This window comes from Schistocerca nitens, chromosome 4 (genome assembly GCF_023898315.1).
Source record: "Schistocerca nitens isolate TAMUIC-IGC-003100 chromosome 4, iqSchNite1.1, whole genome shotgun sequence".
NCBI classification, from domain to species: Eukaryota; Metazoa; Arthropoda; class Insecta; order Orthoptera; family Acrididae; genus Schistocerca; species Schistocerca nitens.
The window spans coordinates 358,909,856-358,925,373 of record NC_064617.1 but is presented as its reverse complement, the minus strand read 5'-3'; the positions used below and the strand labels follow the sequence as shown (position 1 = coordinate 358,925,373).

The window sequence follows — 15,518 nt, the reverse complement described above, 5'->3', positions numbered from 1 at the left end:
GTCGAAACAGCAGCTCCGGTAAAGTCATGATGACCTTTTTCTTCGACTGCAAATCTTCCCCGCTCATTGACTTTCCGGAACGCTGCACGACAGTTAAAGCACCAAGGTACGTGGACACTTTGCGAAAACTGAAGCGCGCCTTCAAGTCCAAACGCACAGTAATGTTCACGGACAGCATCATTCTGTTACAGGATCATTCCCGCCAACATGTTGCCGAGCTTGTTTCGACAACTTTGCATAAGATTCGCTGAGAACTCCTTACAATTCATCCATACAGTCCCAGTCTCTTCCCATGCGATTTCCATATTTTTAGAGCCCTGAAGGCAGACATACGTGCCGCGCGGGGTAGACGCGCGATCTCAGTCGCTTTGCCATGGTTCGCGCGGCTCCCCTCCTTCGGACTTCGAGTCCTCCCTCGGACTTGGGTGTGTGTGTATGTGTTGTCCTTAGCATAAGTTAGTTTAAGTTAGATTAAGTAGTGTGTAAGCCTAGGGACCTATGACGTCAGCATGGACCGATGACATCCGTGACAGTCTATTTGCTACGGAGAAGAGGTGCACACCTGGGCCATTAAGGCATTGATCGTCTTGCATCAAAGTGGGATAAATGTATTAACAGCTATGAGGTCTGCTTTTGAAATAATTAGAAGTTTACATTTTCCTGCCTCTTATATAAGACTGAATGGGGAACAATAAGATCATGAGAGAAGTGCCCTCATTAAAAATAGTGTCAGTCAATGATGCAGTCGTTCTCTCCCAGTGTTTGAAGTGTATGTCTAAGACGCTACGGTGGAGAAAAATATTCAAGAAAGCGATAAAAATTCAGGGCGAAAGTAAATCAATGACAATATCCGCCGATGACGTTGCCAACGTCAGTGAAAATGCGGAAGAATTATACTACCTGTTGATTTAGGTTAGTTCGGTTTAAGTAGTTCTAAGTCTAGGGGACTGATGACCTCAGATGTGAAGTCCCATAGTGCTTAGAGCCATTTTTGAGCACAGGCAAAAGAGGAGTATAATAGTATCAAACATAGATCTTAACTTAAGGAAAGCATTTCTGCGCACGTACGAGGGACTTTCAAAAAGTAATGCATTTTTTTTTCTGAAAGCATGTTGGTTTTATTCAGGACTCCAATACGTCACATTATTCCCGACTCTTCCGACTACAGAGCCTCATTTTTCAACATAATCTCCGTTCAATGCGAAGGCGTTACGATGCCTTACTGGGAGGTCATGTACGAGGATGTTCGCACAGTAACAGTTTACTGGTCAACGTTTGAGCCAACGTCTTACTGCATCACCCTCGTACTGCTTCCCGCGGAGTGCATGCTTCATTGAGCTAGAGGATGAGAGGTCGGAAGGTGCGAGATCTAGGCTGTAGGGTGGATAAGAAAGTACAGCCCAACGAAGTTTTGTGAGCTCGTTTCGGATGCGCAGGCTTGTATGAGGCCTCGATTGTCATGGCGAAGGAGACTCACTTACATTTTTGTGGTGACGAACATGCTGATGTCATTTCTTCAATTTCCTGAGGGTAGCACAACACACTTCAGAGTTGATCGTCGCACCATAGAGGACGAAAAACGGAGTAACTTCTTCAGAGTCTCAGAAGACTTTACCGGCTGTGGTCGCGGCTGTGAACATTTTCTTCGGAGGAGAGGTGGCGTAGCGCCGCTCCGTGGATTGCCGTTTTGTTTATGATTCGAAGTGATGAATACATGTTTCATCGCCTGTGGTGCTCCACGATCAGTCTGGTAACGCGCAAATAATTCCATACAGGTGGTCCTTCGTTGCTGTTTATGGTCTTCTGTTAGGCGGCGACGAACCCAGCGGATTCACAGGTTTGAGTACCCCAACTGGCGGACGAGTGTGTCAGCACTACCAACAGAGAGATCCAGTTGAGCAACAATGTTTTTGACTGTGATCCGTCGATCACGTCGAATGAGAGTGTCCGTACGTTCCAACATCGTACGCTTCACAGCTGTGTGCGGCCGGCCGGAACACGGGACGTAGGAAAGGTTTGAGCTTACTTGTTGCGATTAAGGTAGACACCTGGCCTAAAGAACCGCCGTAATTCTGTTCACTGCCAGGTCTTCGTAGACATTCTGCGAGCGTCAATGAATACCTGCGTTGCTCTGGTTTTTCGGCAAAAGAAACTCAGCTCTCTGCTTCGAACGCTCCTCCGTTACAGACGTCATTTTGATGGCTACCTATAGCGCCATCGCCTACCGTAGCTTCATAAAACTACAGCGACTGAAGCGGGAATATCTCACGATGTACCGCAACAAATTCCGCTTTTATTTCACCGCAATCGGACGAGATAAAAAAAAGTATTGTATTACTTGAACGCCGCTAGCGCATTTGGATCAAAGCATTTTATGGAAGAGAAAAGAAGAGAAGCAGATGAGACGTGGTGTTTCAGAAGGATGCTGAAAATGAAATGCACTAAGGATATAAGAAATTTAGGAGTTTCTTTGTAGAATCAGAGAGAAAAGGAATATGTCGAAACCAGTAGCTACAAGAAGGGACAGAATAACAGGGCATGTGTTCAGACAACAGGGAATAATTTCCATGGTACTAGAGGGAGCTATAGAGGGCAAAATCTGTAAGAGGTGACGGAGACTGGAATCTATCCAACAAATAACCGATAAAGTTAGATGCAGGTGCTACTCCCAGATGGGTCCATAAGGCTAGAAACTACCATCGTACAACACGGATAAAAGTCAGTGAAGAAATTATTTACTACACAGAGCAGAAATGTTTGGGATAGCTGAACAAAATAGCACACGAACTCACAAAGAACACGCACATTCAGTATTTGTCAACAATTCTGCTCACTGAAACGTGGAATTTATAGTCTGTGTCTATAAATGGTTTGAGCTAGACAGTAAAAAAATATTAGTGTTAGTGAAATCGAGGATCGTCCTAGTATTTTCCTATAATGGTGGTGGTGGTTAGTGTTTAACGTCCCGTCGACAACGAGGTCATTAGAGACGGAGCGCAAGCTCGGGTTAGGGAAGGATTGGGAAGGAAATTGGCCGTGCCCTTTCAAAGGAACCATCCCGGAATTTGCCTGAAACGATTTAGGGAAATCACGGAAAACCTAAATCAGAATGGCTGGAGACGGGATTGAACCGTCGTCCTCCCGAATGCGAGTCGAGTGTGCTAACCACTGCGCCACCTCGCTCGGTTAGTATTTTCCTATAAGTCTGACGGTAAGCCAAGAAGTATTATGATTAATCTCAACGTAAAAGATATAAATTTGTATGAAGTGTAAGGAAGCCCATGTATGAAAAGACACAGTGAGAGACACGTGAGCTTTTTTGGTGGAAATGTAAAAATTTATCACGTTTAAGCAGGAAGACATGGTGTTTTTTTTATAATCCGCGATCTCTGTTTTGACAGTGTGTTCCTGCCCTGCTAGGATCACAACACTTATTTTAGGTTATTACAGCCTTTTCCTTGCTTTAAGCAAATAATGGAGTTAATCAGTACTGAGGGCTGTGGCCCTCTCTTTTCCTACAGAAGACAGTAATTAAATTTTCTGTTATCTACCAGATCAGGACTCGACCACTGACGCTTTCCTAATCTGATAGAGCTGATATCCTTCTTTCCAGATACCAGAAGCACTAGTCCTTATGAAATTTCGTCAAATCACATTGATGCGCCAAAGAAACTGGTATAGGCATGCGTATTCAAATACAGAGATACGTGAACAGGCACAATACAGCGATGCGGTTGGCAATGCCTATATAAGACAACAAGTGTCTGGCGCAGTTGTTGGATCGGTTACTGCTGCTTCAGTTGCAGGGTATCAAGATTTAAGAAAGTTTGAACGTGCTGTTATAGCACGAGCGATGGGACACAGCGTCTCCGAGGTAGCGACGAAGTGTGGATTTTCCAGTACGACCATTTCACTAGTGTACCGTGAATACTAGGAATCCGGTAAAACATCGCTGCGGCCGGAAAAGGGTCTTACAAGAACGGGACCCAAGACGACTCAAGAGAATCGTTCAACGTGACAGAAACGCAATCCTTCCCCAAAGTGCTGCAGATTTCAATGCTGGGCCATCAACAAGTGTCAGCGTGCGAACCATTCAACGAGCTTTCTGAGACGAAGGCCCACTCGCATACCTTTGATGACTGAGCGACACAAAGCTTTACGCCTCGGCTGCGCCCGGCAATACCGACATTGGAGTGTTGATGAGTGGAAATATGTTGCCTGAGCGGACGAGTATCGTTTCAAATTGTATCGAGCGGATGGACGTGTACAGGTATGGAGGTAACCTCATGAATCCATGGACCCCAGCTGCGCGGGGTAGCCGCGCAGCCTCAGGCGTTTTGTCACGGACCGGGCGGCTCCCCCCATCGGAGGTTCGAGTCCTCCCTCGGGCATGGGTGTGTGTGTTGTCCTTAGATTAAGTTACCTTAAGTTAGATTAAGTACTGCGTAAGCTTAGGGACCTCAGCAGTTTGGCCCACCATAAATTTCCAATCACCATGGACCCTGTATGTCAGCAGGGGACTGTTGAAGCCGTTGGAGGCTCTGTAATGGCGTGGGCCGTGTGCAGTTGGAGTGATATGGGACCCCTGATACGTCTAGATACGACTCTGACAGGCAATACGTACGTAAACGTCCTGTCTGATCACCTGCATCCATTCAAGTCCATTGTGCATTTCGACGGACTTCGTACTTGGGCAATTCCAGCAGGTCAATGCGTTACCCCACACGTGCATAATTGCTACAGAGTTGCTCCAGGAATACTCTTCTGAGTTTAAACACTTCCTCTGGCCAGGAGACTCCCCAGACAAGAGCATTATTGAGCATATCTGGGATGCCTTGCAAAGTGCTGTTCAGAAGAGACCTGCATCACCTCGTATTCTTAACGATATTCGGACAGTCCTGCAGGATTCATGGTGTCATTTCCCTCCAGGACTACTTCAGACATTAGTCGAGTCCATGTCACATTGTGTTGCGGCAGTTCTGTCCGCTCGCGGGGCCCTACACGATATTACGCAGATGTACTCGTTTCTTTGGCTCTTCAGTGTACATGATTAATTGCGTCCGTTACGCATCTGAGCCTCTTGGAATTTGAAAAGTATGGGGGAGGCACTGGAACATTGTGTCTAGACAGCTCGATTGGCAAAATAGACAATTGTCCGAGTTTGAGACCCAATAAAGTACAAAGATTTGAAATTTCCGCTTGAGAGGGAAACAATTTAAAACAGAATATGAAAACTGTATAAACGTCAAATTTAATTAATGAAAATGAGGAGTCAGAAATTACCATCACATAGAAAGCTGCGTTTTTACTAGATGGATTTGTGTTATTTAGAAATTGTAATCCCCTTCAACGAGAGTCCAGAACGAAAATAAGCACTGTGACACCATAAGAAATTGTAGTTATTAAAAGATAGGAAATCCTAATAACACTTAAGACCAAATTCCTCCAAATACCAAAGGTTTTCATCAAAATCTACGTCATTGCTTTTCAGCTTTGGTCTTTTACACTGGACGAGAGGAATACCGAATTTGGATGTGTTGGACGGCGTTGAAGAACAGGCATGCACTCAAGAGGACTTAACGGAAATACGGAAATTTATTACTGTCAATGTGTTCACTCACAATTTCCTATAGGACAATTAGTAATTGGGATTTCTTTTTCCAGCAGAAAAGGTGTAATTATCTGTAATCCCTTCGTTGATTCCATCTATCATTTACATATGTATTCCTTTCGTTGAAAATAGGAAGTTTCTGTAGTTACCACTCACCTTAGCATTTCTCCCCTTTTGCAGAAGGTCACATTTCCCATCATCTGATCTCTCATGCTTCTCAGCGTTCTCGTCCGACGTGTTAAGACGATTATAATTCAAATTCTCTGAGCTTCGTGTCATAAAGTCGTGTACGAACTTTGCCTCCACTAAGTCTATCACAGATCCTTTTTTCTTTCCAGTTTGATTTTCTTCGTGTGTTTCCTCTGGGTTGCCAGTTTGTACTGAGGAGTCTTCATTACTTTCTACGCTCTGATAACTCTCCGAATATTTTATAGGTCTCATAACCGCCATTCCAGGGAACAACAGAAGACTGACTGCGAACAGTATACCCTGCGTCATTCTGAAGCCGACCGACGCTACGAGCCTCTGCGCCATGACCGGGATGCCGACGGTCCCCAGCCCCACGACGAACTGCACCACGCCCATCACGAACGTCCTCCTGCGGTCGAAGTAGCTGTTGAAGCACGTGAAGGTGGCCGGCATTATCAGTCCTATGCCGATACCTGGAACAACGCATCCAACCATCAGTTCTTCTGTAGCGCCCCATCTTCCTTCTACTATATAGTACTTTCTACATTTGTAAGATAGCTACTCTTTGTGCAATAGAGCTACTAGTACAAGTAGAACCATTAAGCCCTGACTTGTGTAACTAGACCTTGTTACAATGAAGGTCATGATTCAACTAATAAATTTTATAACGCTGTGTTATAACAATGAAAAAGAAAATTAAGAGAGTGGCCCATATTTACATATATCTCGCCATTTAAGGAATGGCAAACGTAGCAATCATATTTGAACATCAATGAACTAGAAGACCATTCGTAAGAACTACCAGGATTAGTAAGCGTAATACCGAACATTTTACGATCGATCATTGCGATAGTGTTGGGCACCTCTCCCTATGATTGCAATAATCAAATTTGGATAGTGAACAGCTGCTGCTAATACACCTCAAAATCATTTGAATAAGGTGCATTTCGAAAGATCTGAAAATGCGTGGTGTGTTAGATAAGACTGGACACACTGGCTTAATTTATTTCGTAAAATAGAAAAACATACAATTACAGTCTCAGCCGATCGTCATTAAGACCTGCCTTCACAGCTGTAATCCTGTGCAAAGAACGGTGTAGTTTTTACTATAAATAAGGCGGAACTGAAATGCGTAAGAGCTTTGTTAAGTGCGGCTTAAGTAGACAAAGGTAGGAATTTGCCACATATGAACACGAAATGACGGCAGACAAAGCATGCCTCAAAATGTACGTAAATATTCAATAAACGTCTTTGGACAGTGGAAATGAGAATTAGCATATGCTGTTAGATTATACCAGGTGGTTGAAATTAAAGAGCAGCTACACAGGCAGGTCTATGGTGTTGGTCTGTAATTGTCGTATGGCAGCGAAACTTTGTAGATATGCTAATGCGCTAATGACGAACCGACTTACGATGCAAAAAAATTAGTTCCAAGTTTGGCCACTAGGTGCAAATCTGGCGCTGTGTGACATCTCGTCAACGTCTCCGGTGCTCATATTAAACAAACTGTGTAAGCGACGATTAATAATAAAATTACATTACGCCTTTCTCACTTGTTTGACCTTTTCTGACCACATTTCTTTCCTAATCCATTACACATGGGAACATTTCTCTATGTCTTTCCTGGATTTACAGCACCAGATTTGCACCTGGTGTCCAAATTTGAACTAATTTTTTTTTCAGCGTAAATCGGTACCGGATTAACGCATTAGAATATCTACCAAGTTGCGTTACCAAACGATAATTACAGCCCACATTTGACCTCTGACAGTAGTTGCACTTTAACTGTAACCACCTGGAATAATTGTTCCCAAAATCGAATTAGTAGCGATCACAAGCCATTTGGCTTCCAAAAAATATCTGCACATTAAATGAGTGTGTTACCAATCGTAGAGACTTAAATATATTTATGTGATACCTTTAAAGGCATAATTGAGCTGAACTGATGAAGAAAGTGATTGAGTTGACTGCAAAATGTTGCGAGTAGTATGATAAGAAAGCAATTTTGTAAGCAGCTTCAACGTCAATGAATTCACAGAGACGTGAATTTTTTAACATTCCGTACTCGGACACAAGCTCGTCTGAGAAATTCATAGCAAGTTAATGTTAAATTAGTGAAAATAAAGCCATGGGACGAGAACGCCACATTGCTGAATTGTTAGCAAAATACTGGCAATGAAGAGACGCTTGAATAACGGAAAATAAATGCAGTGGTCACACTGCTGACTGCAAACACGCCGTACTGCATCTAACATCCGGCTATTACCACACTCTCGACCGCAACAGACTGTCAAAGCGAACCGCAGCCATTAACTTTTAACTACCAGCGCAGTGATTGGCTCAAAGCGCCCGGAAGCTGTCAGAGGTGATCACGCGTCCTCTAGAACAGCCCAGAGAGACAAATTCAAATCATTTATACTGTAGGCTGTACACCGGTAATGGTTAGAGAAACATCTTTGCCAGGTAAGAGCAGAGAAAAGTCGCGATTTACTGACAGAAAATTGTTAACACACTGAAGGTGGCCATCTAACAGGCAACTTACACATTGTTGGAGACAGGGAAAAAGCATCTGCTTACCGTCCATACGATAATGGCAGGAAATAAAACCGTTTACGTTAGACAACTGAAATGCTCACTACAGTTTCAAATAGCAGGTTCAAATGGCTCTGAGCACTATGGGACTCAACTGCTGTGGTTATCAGTCCCCTAGAACTTAGAACTACTTAACCCTAACTAACCTAAGGACATCACACACATCCATGCCCGAGGCAGGATTCGAACCTGCGACCGTAGCAGTCGCACGGTTCCGGACTGCGCGCCCGGAACCGCGAGACCACCGCGGCCGGCCAAATAGCAGGTAAAAACCATACACCTTCAAGTGCTGTTATGCTTAAGATCTATTTGTTTAAATAGTTCTATATTAGTACTGTCCTTTAGTATTCTCTACTTTTAGTGTTTACTATACATCACAAAAGTGTGTTCTTTCACGATATTTTTCGAATGCAATCCTTGATGATAGACTTAAGGCACTCGAAAGAATCTGCGTTACCATTCAGTGAATCTTTTTAGAATTCAGAAGAGAAAAGTTTGTTTTGAATGAATCGCATAGAAGATTCATACACGCTGGGATGACAAAAGTTATGAGATAACGATATGCACATATACAGACGGCGGTAGTATCGTATATGCACCGTATAAAAGGGCAGTGCATTGGCGGAGCTGACATTTTTACTCAGTTGATTCACGTGAAAAGGTTGCCGACTTGATTCTAGCCGCACGAAGGGAATTAACAGATTTTGAACGGGGAATAGCAGTTGGAGCTAGACGCATTTGACGTTCTCTTTCGGAAATCGTAAGGGAGTTCAACATTACGAGATCCACAACGCCAAGAGTGTGCCGACATTACCAAATTCCAGGCATTACCTCTCACCACGGACAAAGTAGTGACCGACAGCCGTCATTTAACGGCAGAGAGCACCGGCGTTTGCGTAGAGTTGTCAGTGCTAACAACTAGCAACACTGCGTGAAATAACTCCAGAAAGCAGTGTGGGACTTAAAGACACAACAGAGCAGCGAAATTTGGCATAAATGGGCTATGGCAGTAGACGACCGACGAGAGCGCCATTGCTAACAGCACTACATCGCCTTCAGTGCCTCTCATGGGCTTGTGACCCTAGACGACTGGAAAACCGAGGACTGGTCAGGTGAGACCTAATTTCAGTTGGTAAGAGATAATGGTCGGTTTCGAATGTGGTGCACACCCCGCGAAGCCCTGGAGCCAAGCTGTCAACAAGATACTGTGCAAGCTGGTGGTGGCTTCCTAAACGTGCGGACTGTGCTTACATGGAATAAATTGAGTCCTGGTTATGTTCGGTCCAAACAACGATCGAATTTTTATGAATGACAATGCGGCATATCTCTGGGCTACAGTTGTTCGCAATTGGCTTGAAGAACTTTCTGGAATATTCGAGCGAATGATTTGGCCACCCAGATCGCCTGACAGCACTTCCGCAATTATGGACGGCTACAGAGGGAGAATGGCTCAGCATTCCTACAGGGGAGTTCCAACGACTTAGAGAGTCCACTCCACATTGAGCTGCTCCACCGCGTCGGGCAAAAGGAGGTCCAATACGATATTAGGAGGCATTCCATGACTTTTCTCACCTCAGTGTATGTTTAGTGGAAGATTGTCTTCAATAGCCTTTATAACTTTCGGACCGAAGGTTTTTTCCTGAGAAAAATGTACAGTTTTTTGTCAGGTGTCCACTCATTGAAAGCCCAACATCTATCACACATCCTTGGGCAACCCTAGTAATTACGTTTACGTCTGTCAAATTTTTCTGTTAATAGCGAGTTTTGATCCTTATTTGCCAGGAAGTATTGAATCCAGGTGCAAATCCGGATCGTTACTCGGTAATCTCGTAGTTTCTTCACTAAATGGCAGGGAAGGACTGTGCTCAATGTCTTCTTGAAATCAAGGGATGCGGCATCAACCTGACCTGAGCACCGCCCTCTACAGCGATGTGGATCTCTTGGAGGAACAGAGCGACCCGGGTTTCGCAAAATGTCTGTCTGGGAATCCATTTTGATCTTTATACAGGAGATTTTCATTCTCCAGAAACGTCATAATACGTGAGCATAAAACATGTTCCATAACTCTATAACAGATTCACCTCAGAGGTATGTGCATCTATCCTACGACCCTCCTTGACAACGTGAATGAGCTGCGCCGTTTTTCACTCTCTAGGTATGCGAACATAAACAGAAGCGAGGTGCCACTCACGCAACACCCTACCACACACTGATAGTAAGAGACAGTACGTCAGAGTAGACTGATTGACTCTGCTGGCGCTGTGGAGGAGCTTCGGCTCTGCGCCAGAGGCGTAAAAATTCTCCTTCCAACCTGCCAGCCCATATCTCCGTTGCAACGGAGACATAAGAGTACATGTATACCAACAAGCGATGTCTCTCGGCTCGAACAGGAATCCGCATTTAAATATCTATACACAGACCCATTTCAGATTTCTAACCACGCCTACGAATGCGTGTGACTGTGTTTCTCTTGGTTTGTACACAACAGCGCATGCATTGTTGGAGAAGAAGGAGGGGGTGGGTTAACAAGCCACTTAGTCAGTTACCTCAGGAAGTAGTTGACATGTCTGGTACACGTGTGTCACCACTGTCATTCCTATCCAGCAAAGAAGAACGAAACAATTAATGTTTGGAAAGTTTTAAATATTGAGGTATTCAACTTAAGAAGGCATTATCGAACTGGAGACGGTGCAGGACAGGATGATAACAGTTTCGCAGTGTTTTTGATTGATCTGATTACTCAGAAACATGAATATTCATTTCACTGCTCAACAGAAGTTACATTGGATAGGACAGTGAATGATGAAAACGACTTTATAGGAGATAACGCGATTAATAGTGTTCGCGTTTGTAGTGCTAGTGACACTGGCGAAAACAGTATTCCTCAAAGAGAGGCTAACAGTTCTGGTGACTATTAACTTTCGCTAGAAAAGGAATCCCGACAAAATTTTCCGAGTAACACCTAGAATGTGTTTGTGATGATCATCATATGCCACCACGGAGAGTTGCGACCTACAGATGTTACTGAACAGACATCCACATATAAAAATCACATCGAACATCAGAGTAATATATGATTATGCAAGATAAAAGTCATAATGAACACCCATTTTGAGGAAACTAGGCAATAGCAGAACTAGAGAAAAAACAACACATTGTATCACAATTTAACACAGCAAGGAATGAAGAAAGACGTGTCCATCACTGGCACATTGAATTTTGAGCAATTACAAAAAAATTGGACAGACAAGTCTTAAATGTCCTGCAGCTTTCATAGCACGTCTAAAGAAAGAATACAGAATAGGTCGTACACGCATCACTGCTTTCATGACAGTCAGACGTGTACAGAAAGAAGAAGTTTTTCGCCAATTTGGGGCCCATTTTGTCATAGAAATAAACCAGAAAGCTGCAGGTTTCCACATATAGCCACACTACTTGTAGGACACTGATCAAAGTGGGTTTCATTATGAACTAACTTCTGGTGCGGCACTATCTAAAAAGGGGGGAAAATCAACAGTTTCATTGGTCCAGTCTGCAGACAAAACAACTCACTGTTAATAGATGCTGGGCTTTCAATGAGTGGACATCTGACAAAAATTTTTCTCAGTAGAAAACCTTCTCTCCGAAAGTTATAAAGGCTATTGAAAATAATCTTCCACGAAACATAATCGTACATTTGGAGGATAGCACGAATTGTAACTAGCCGAAACATCACTTGTTAATGACACTGTCGAAAATAACCGGAAGTGTATACTACTTTGTGACTCTTGCAGTGTTCACAAGGAAACAACAATAGTAAATGGTCCATTTGCGGGTAAAGACATTGGATACATGATCATGCTGCCAAAAACAAAAAAGTACTTGTAGCATTTGGATGTATATTTCTTACGGAAATATAAAATATATGCAAGAAAAATAACAGACTCTATAAGGTCTCTTTGCAGTGCCTTCGAGACTAAATTAGGATACAGAATTTTGATAATGAAAGTGCTTTCTATTATTCATAACCAGCTGTCTATTCCAGTATATTAGCCTATGCTTCAGTACTCCTGGCAAGTGGCTGGGTACAATACTCCAATACATGTTACTGAATTAAATTTGATTTTGCAGCTCAGGAATGTGATTCTGAGGACTCTCCAGGCAGTGCTTTCGCCTAATGAGCCTGTTGTGATGCAGTGTATTGTTTCATGCATTTCGTTGTGGAGCCCATGTACACTCTTAAAGTTCGATAGCGGGAAAACTAACAAAATAATATGTTTTCACCATCCTAATCACAATGGTGCGTACAGCTTCTAAATACTACTGGAAGACCGAATTGCTCTTAGGTCCGGGAGACTTCCCTTGTAAGTACGGTGGTCAAAGCAGGCCAAGTAGGGTTTCCGCTAGCCTGGCAAGCTTCACGGTAACCGTTCAACCTGCAGCGCCTGAAAACATGCTGCACTATCAGTCCAGCGTGACTAAAGAATTGTCAGGTATATGTGTGCGTCGGTAGTTTTACTGCAGCTCATTTATCACAACGGTAGGGGGAGCAAAATGAACAAATCAGACTTAAAGGAGACTGAGGAGAAATTAAGAGCTGGTGAATATATATCAGTTACGAAATAGAGTGCAAGTCGAGCAGGTTCAAATAAATCGGTAGGTGTATCGCAATGCCAATTGTGTAAATTCTTACTAAACACTCATTCGGGATCTTCAAGTATGTTACGACTCGTTTGTAAATTAGACCAGCAATCTCCTCATTCCATAAATATTTTGAAAGAGTACAAAGACTTAGTGGCTGAGAAGTGTGTGGAAATACGTACTAAGGAGTTGAGGCCATTTGGCAGTAACGTGAGTTGCTGTCATGTCTTCGTATGAAGCAATTGTACACTGCTGGCCACCGTAAATGCAACACCAAGAAAGACAAGAGGTAGCACAACAAAATTTATTTTGTAGATAACATGTTGACCAAGTATCAAATGATTACGTTTACAGACGTCTGTGACATGTGGTTCCTGCCAGAATCAGTAGCCAGAGTAGCCGCCATTGTTGGAGATCACCTCTGCCACACGTCTCGGCATTGAGTCAAAGAGACGTTGGATGTGTTCCTGGGGTACAGCAGCCCAAGCAGCTTCCACACGTTGCCAAAGATCATCGGGTGTGGCAGCTGGGGATGTAATCTGGGTCACTCGTTGAGCAACCATGGACCACATGTTTTCTGTCGGCGAAAGATCCGGAGAGCGAGCCGGCCAGGGAAGCAATTCAATCTGGTTATTGACGAAGAACCTTTGGACAATGCGTGCCACGTGTGGTCGCGCATTATCCTGTTGAAATATTGCTGTGGCCGAGCCCTGAAGGTAAGGAAGGACAACTGGCTCCAGCACCTCGGATATGTAGCGCCGGCTATTTAAAGTACCGGCAATGCGTACTAGAGGCGTGCGAGAGTAATATCCAATACCGCCCCATACGATAATACCCGGTGCAAGACCAGTGTGGCGGTGCATAATGCAGCTGTCCAGCATCCTCTCTCCACGGTGTCTCCACACTCAATCCGACCATCGTGGTGCTGCAGACAGAAGCGTGCCTCGTCAGTAAAGACAACGTCATTCCATTCTGCCGTCCACATCCGTCTGTCATCACACCATTGGCGACGGAGACGTCTGTGGTTCTGCGTCAATGGTAGACGAAGCAATGGACGTCTTGCGGACAGACCACTCTGCTGTAAACGGCGTCGAATGGTACGCGCAGACACTGGATGATGCGTTACAGACGCAATGTGCTGTGCTATGGTTCGGGATGTCACTGAGCGATCCGTCACTGCCATGCGCACAATTTGCCTATCAGCACGTGCAGTGGTGCACCGAGGTGAATGCGATCGACCACGTCGGTCCGTCGTACCCTCCTGCATCCAACGGTCACATATTCGCATTACAGTTGTTTGGTTTCGTCCAACACGACTAGCGATTTCTCTGTATGATAATCCACAATCTCGGTAAGCCACTATCCTTCCTCTGTCGAACTCGGATACTTGATCAAACGATGTTCGCAGTTGTCTACGGGGCATAACTGATCGTCTTGTGAAACAACCACAAGGTAAACACACGTGCCGAACGTACACTCGTCGAAATCGCCAAGCCTTAAATGGCGCTATGAGGTGGCGCCACAGGCGCGCGTGATGTGCGTCTGCGCTGAAATTCTAATCAGTTGCATATCTCATCGCTGCAAACCCATGGTGTAAATTTCACTTGATTCGGATGCTTCCTTCAGGGTGTTGCATTTACGGTGGCCAGCAGTGTATAACGATTGGAATTCACGATATCCAGTGATTTATGGTGATATACGACGAGTTCGTTTATTTGCATAAAAGGGTATGGGGCCTGAAGATAGCAAAATGAAATGCCGAAGCTAGTTGCTTCCAGAATAAAATAAAATATCTTAAAGTATACGGCTGCTGGTGAAGTTTATTGACGTTGAAAATTGTTCAGGAACAGTGATTCAGCCCCCACGGAAGCCTAAACCTCCGTCATTCACTGTACACTATCCAGGAAAATCAGCCACCTATTAGAACAACTGACTGCCATCCACGACAGCGAACCACACCCGGAAATTCGCCTTCCTGGAAATGAAATCTACAATATCATGGTGCCGTCTCTCAAAGACCACAAAGTATGTAGTATTAAGCTTATAAGGGGAGGCCACGAAGTTCGTATCATGTATGCTTTCAGTAGTCCATTCGGACAAGATAACGTACAAGTAATGAAGCCTACCACTTAGGCGATTTCGAGAAAATATCAAGAGAAGTTTTATGCGTTAGTGTTGCACCGGTGCGTTGGACGATTATGTAAGAGGTGACGGTGGTCACGTTGTTAGAGTTCTAGTCCGTAATCGTCGACCTATGATAACTCTGCTTAATTTACACTTTGTGTTACACATGGTTTGAATCCAAATTGTCAGAAGAAAGAGAATGTTTAAAAAAATGTCAATTCTAAAAAAAATCTGAATGCTCCTTCTGGATGTGGGAAAATTGAATTCATTTAATGTAGTAGATGCCATTTTAATTTATGTTTCCGTGTTCCTACGAACAGTGTGATCCTACAACTTGTAATGTCGAAAGCATATCCAACGATTCAACAAGATGTACTGAAAT

At 43.9% G+C, this 15,518-nt stretch overlaps 1 protein-coding gene across 1 annotated transcript in view; it reads right to left on the bottom strand.

Moving 5' to 3' along the window:
• The window catches only part of LOC126252892 (monocarboxylate transporter 14-like), a 92,171-nt gene that overhangs the window by 27,977 nt on the left and 48,676 nt on the right, over positions 1 to 15,518 (bottom strand). Inside the window, exon 4 of the mRNA XM_049953862.1 lies at positions 5,768 to 6,273. Coding sequence (XP_049809819.1) covers positions 5,768 to 6,273 — 506 coding nt within the window. The remainder of the gene's footprint in view (positions 1 to 5,767; positions 6,274 to 15,518) is intronic.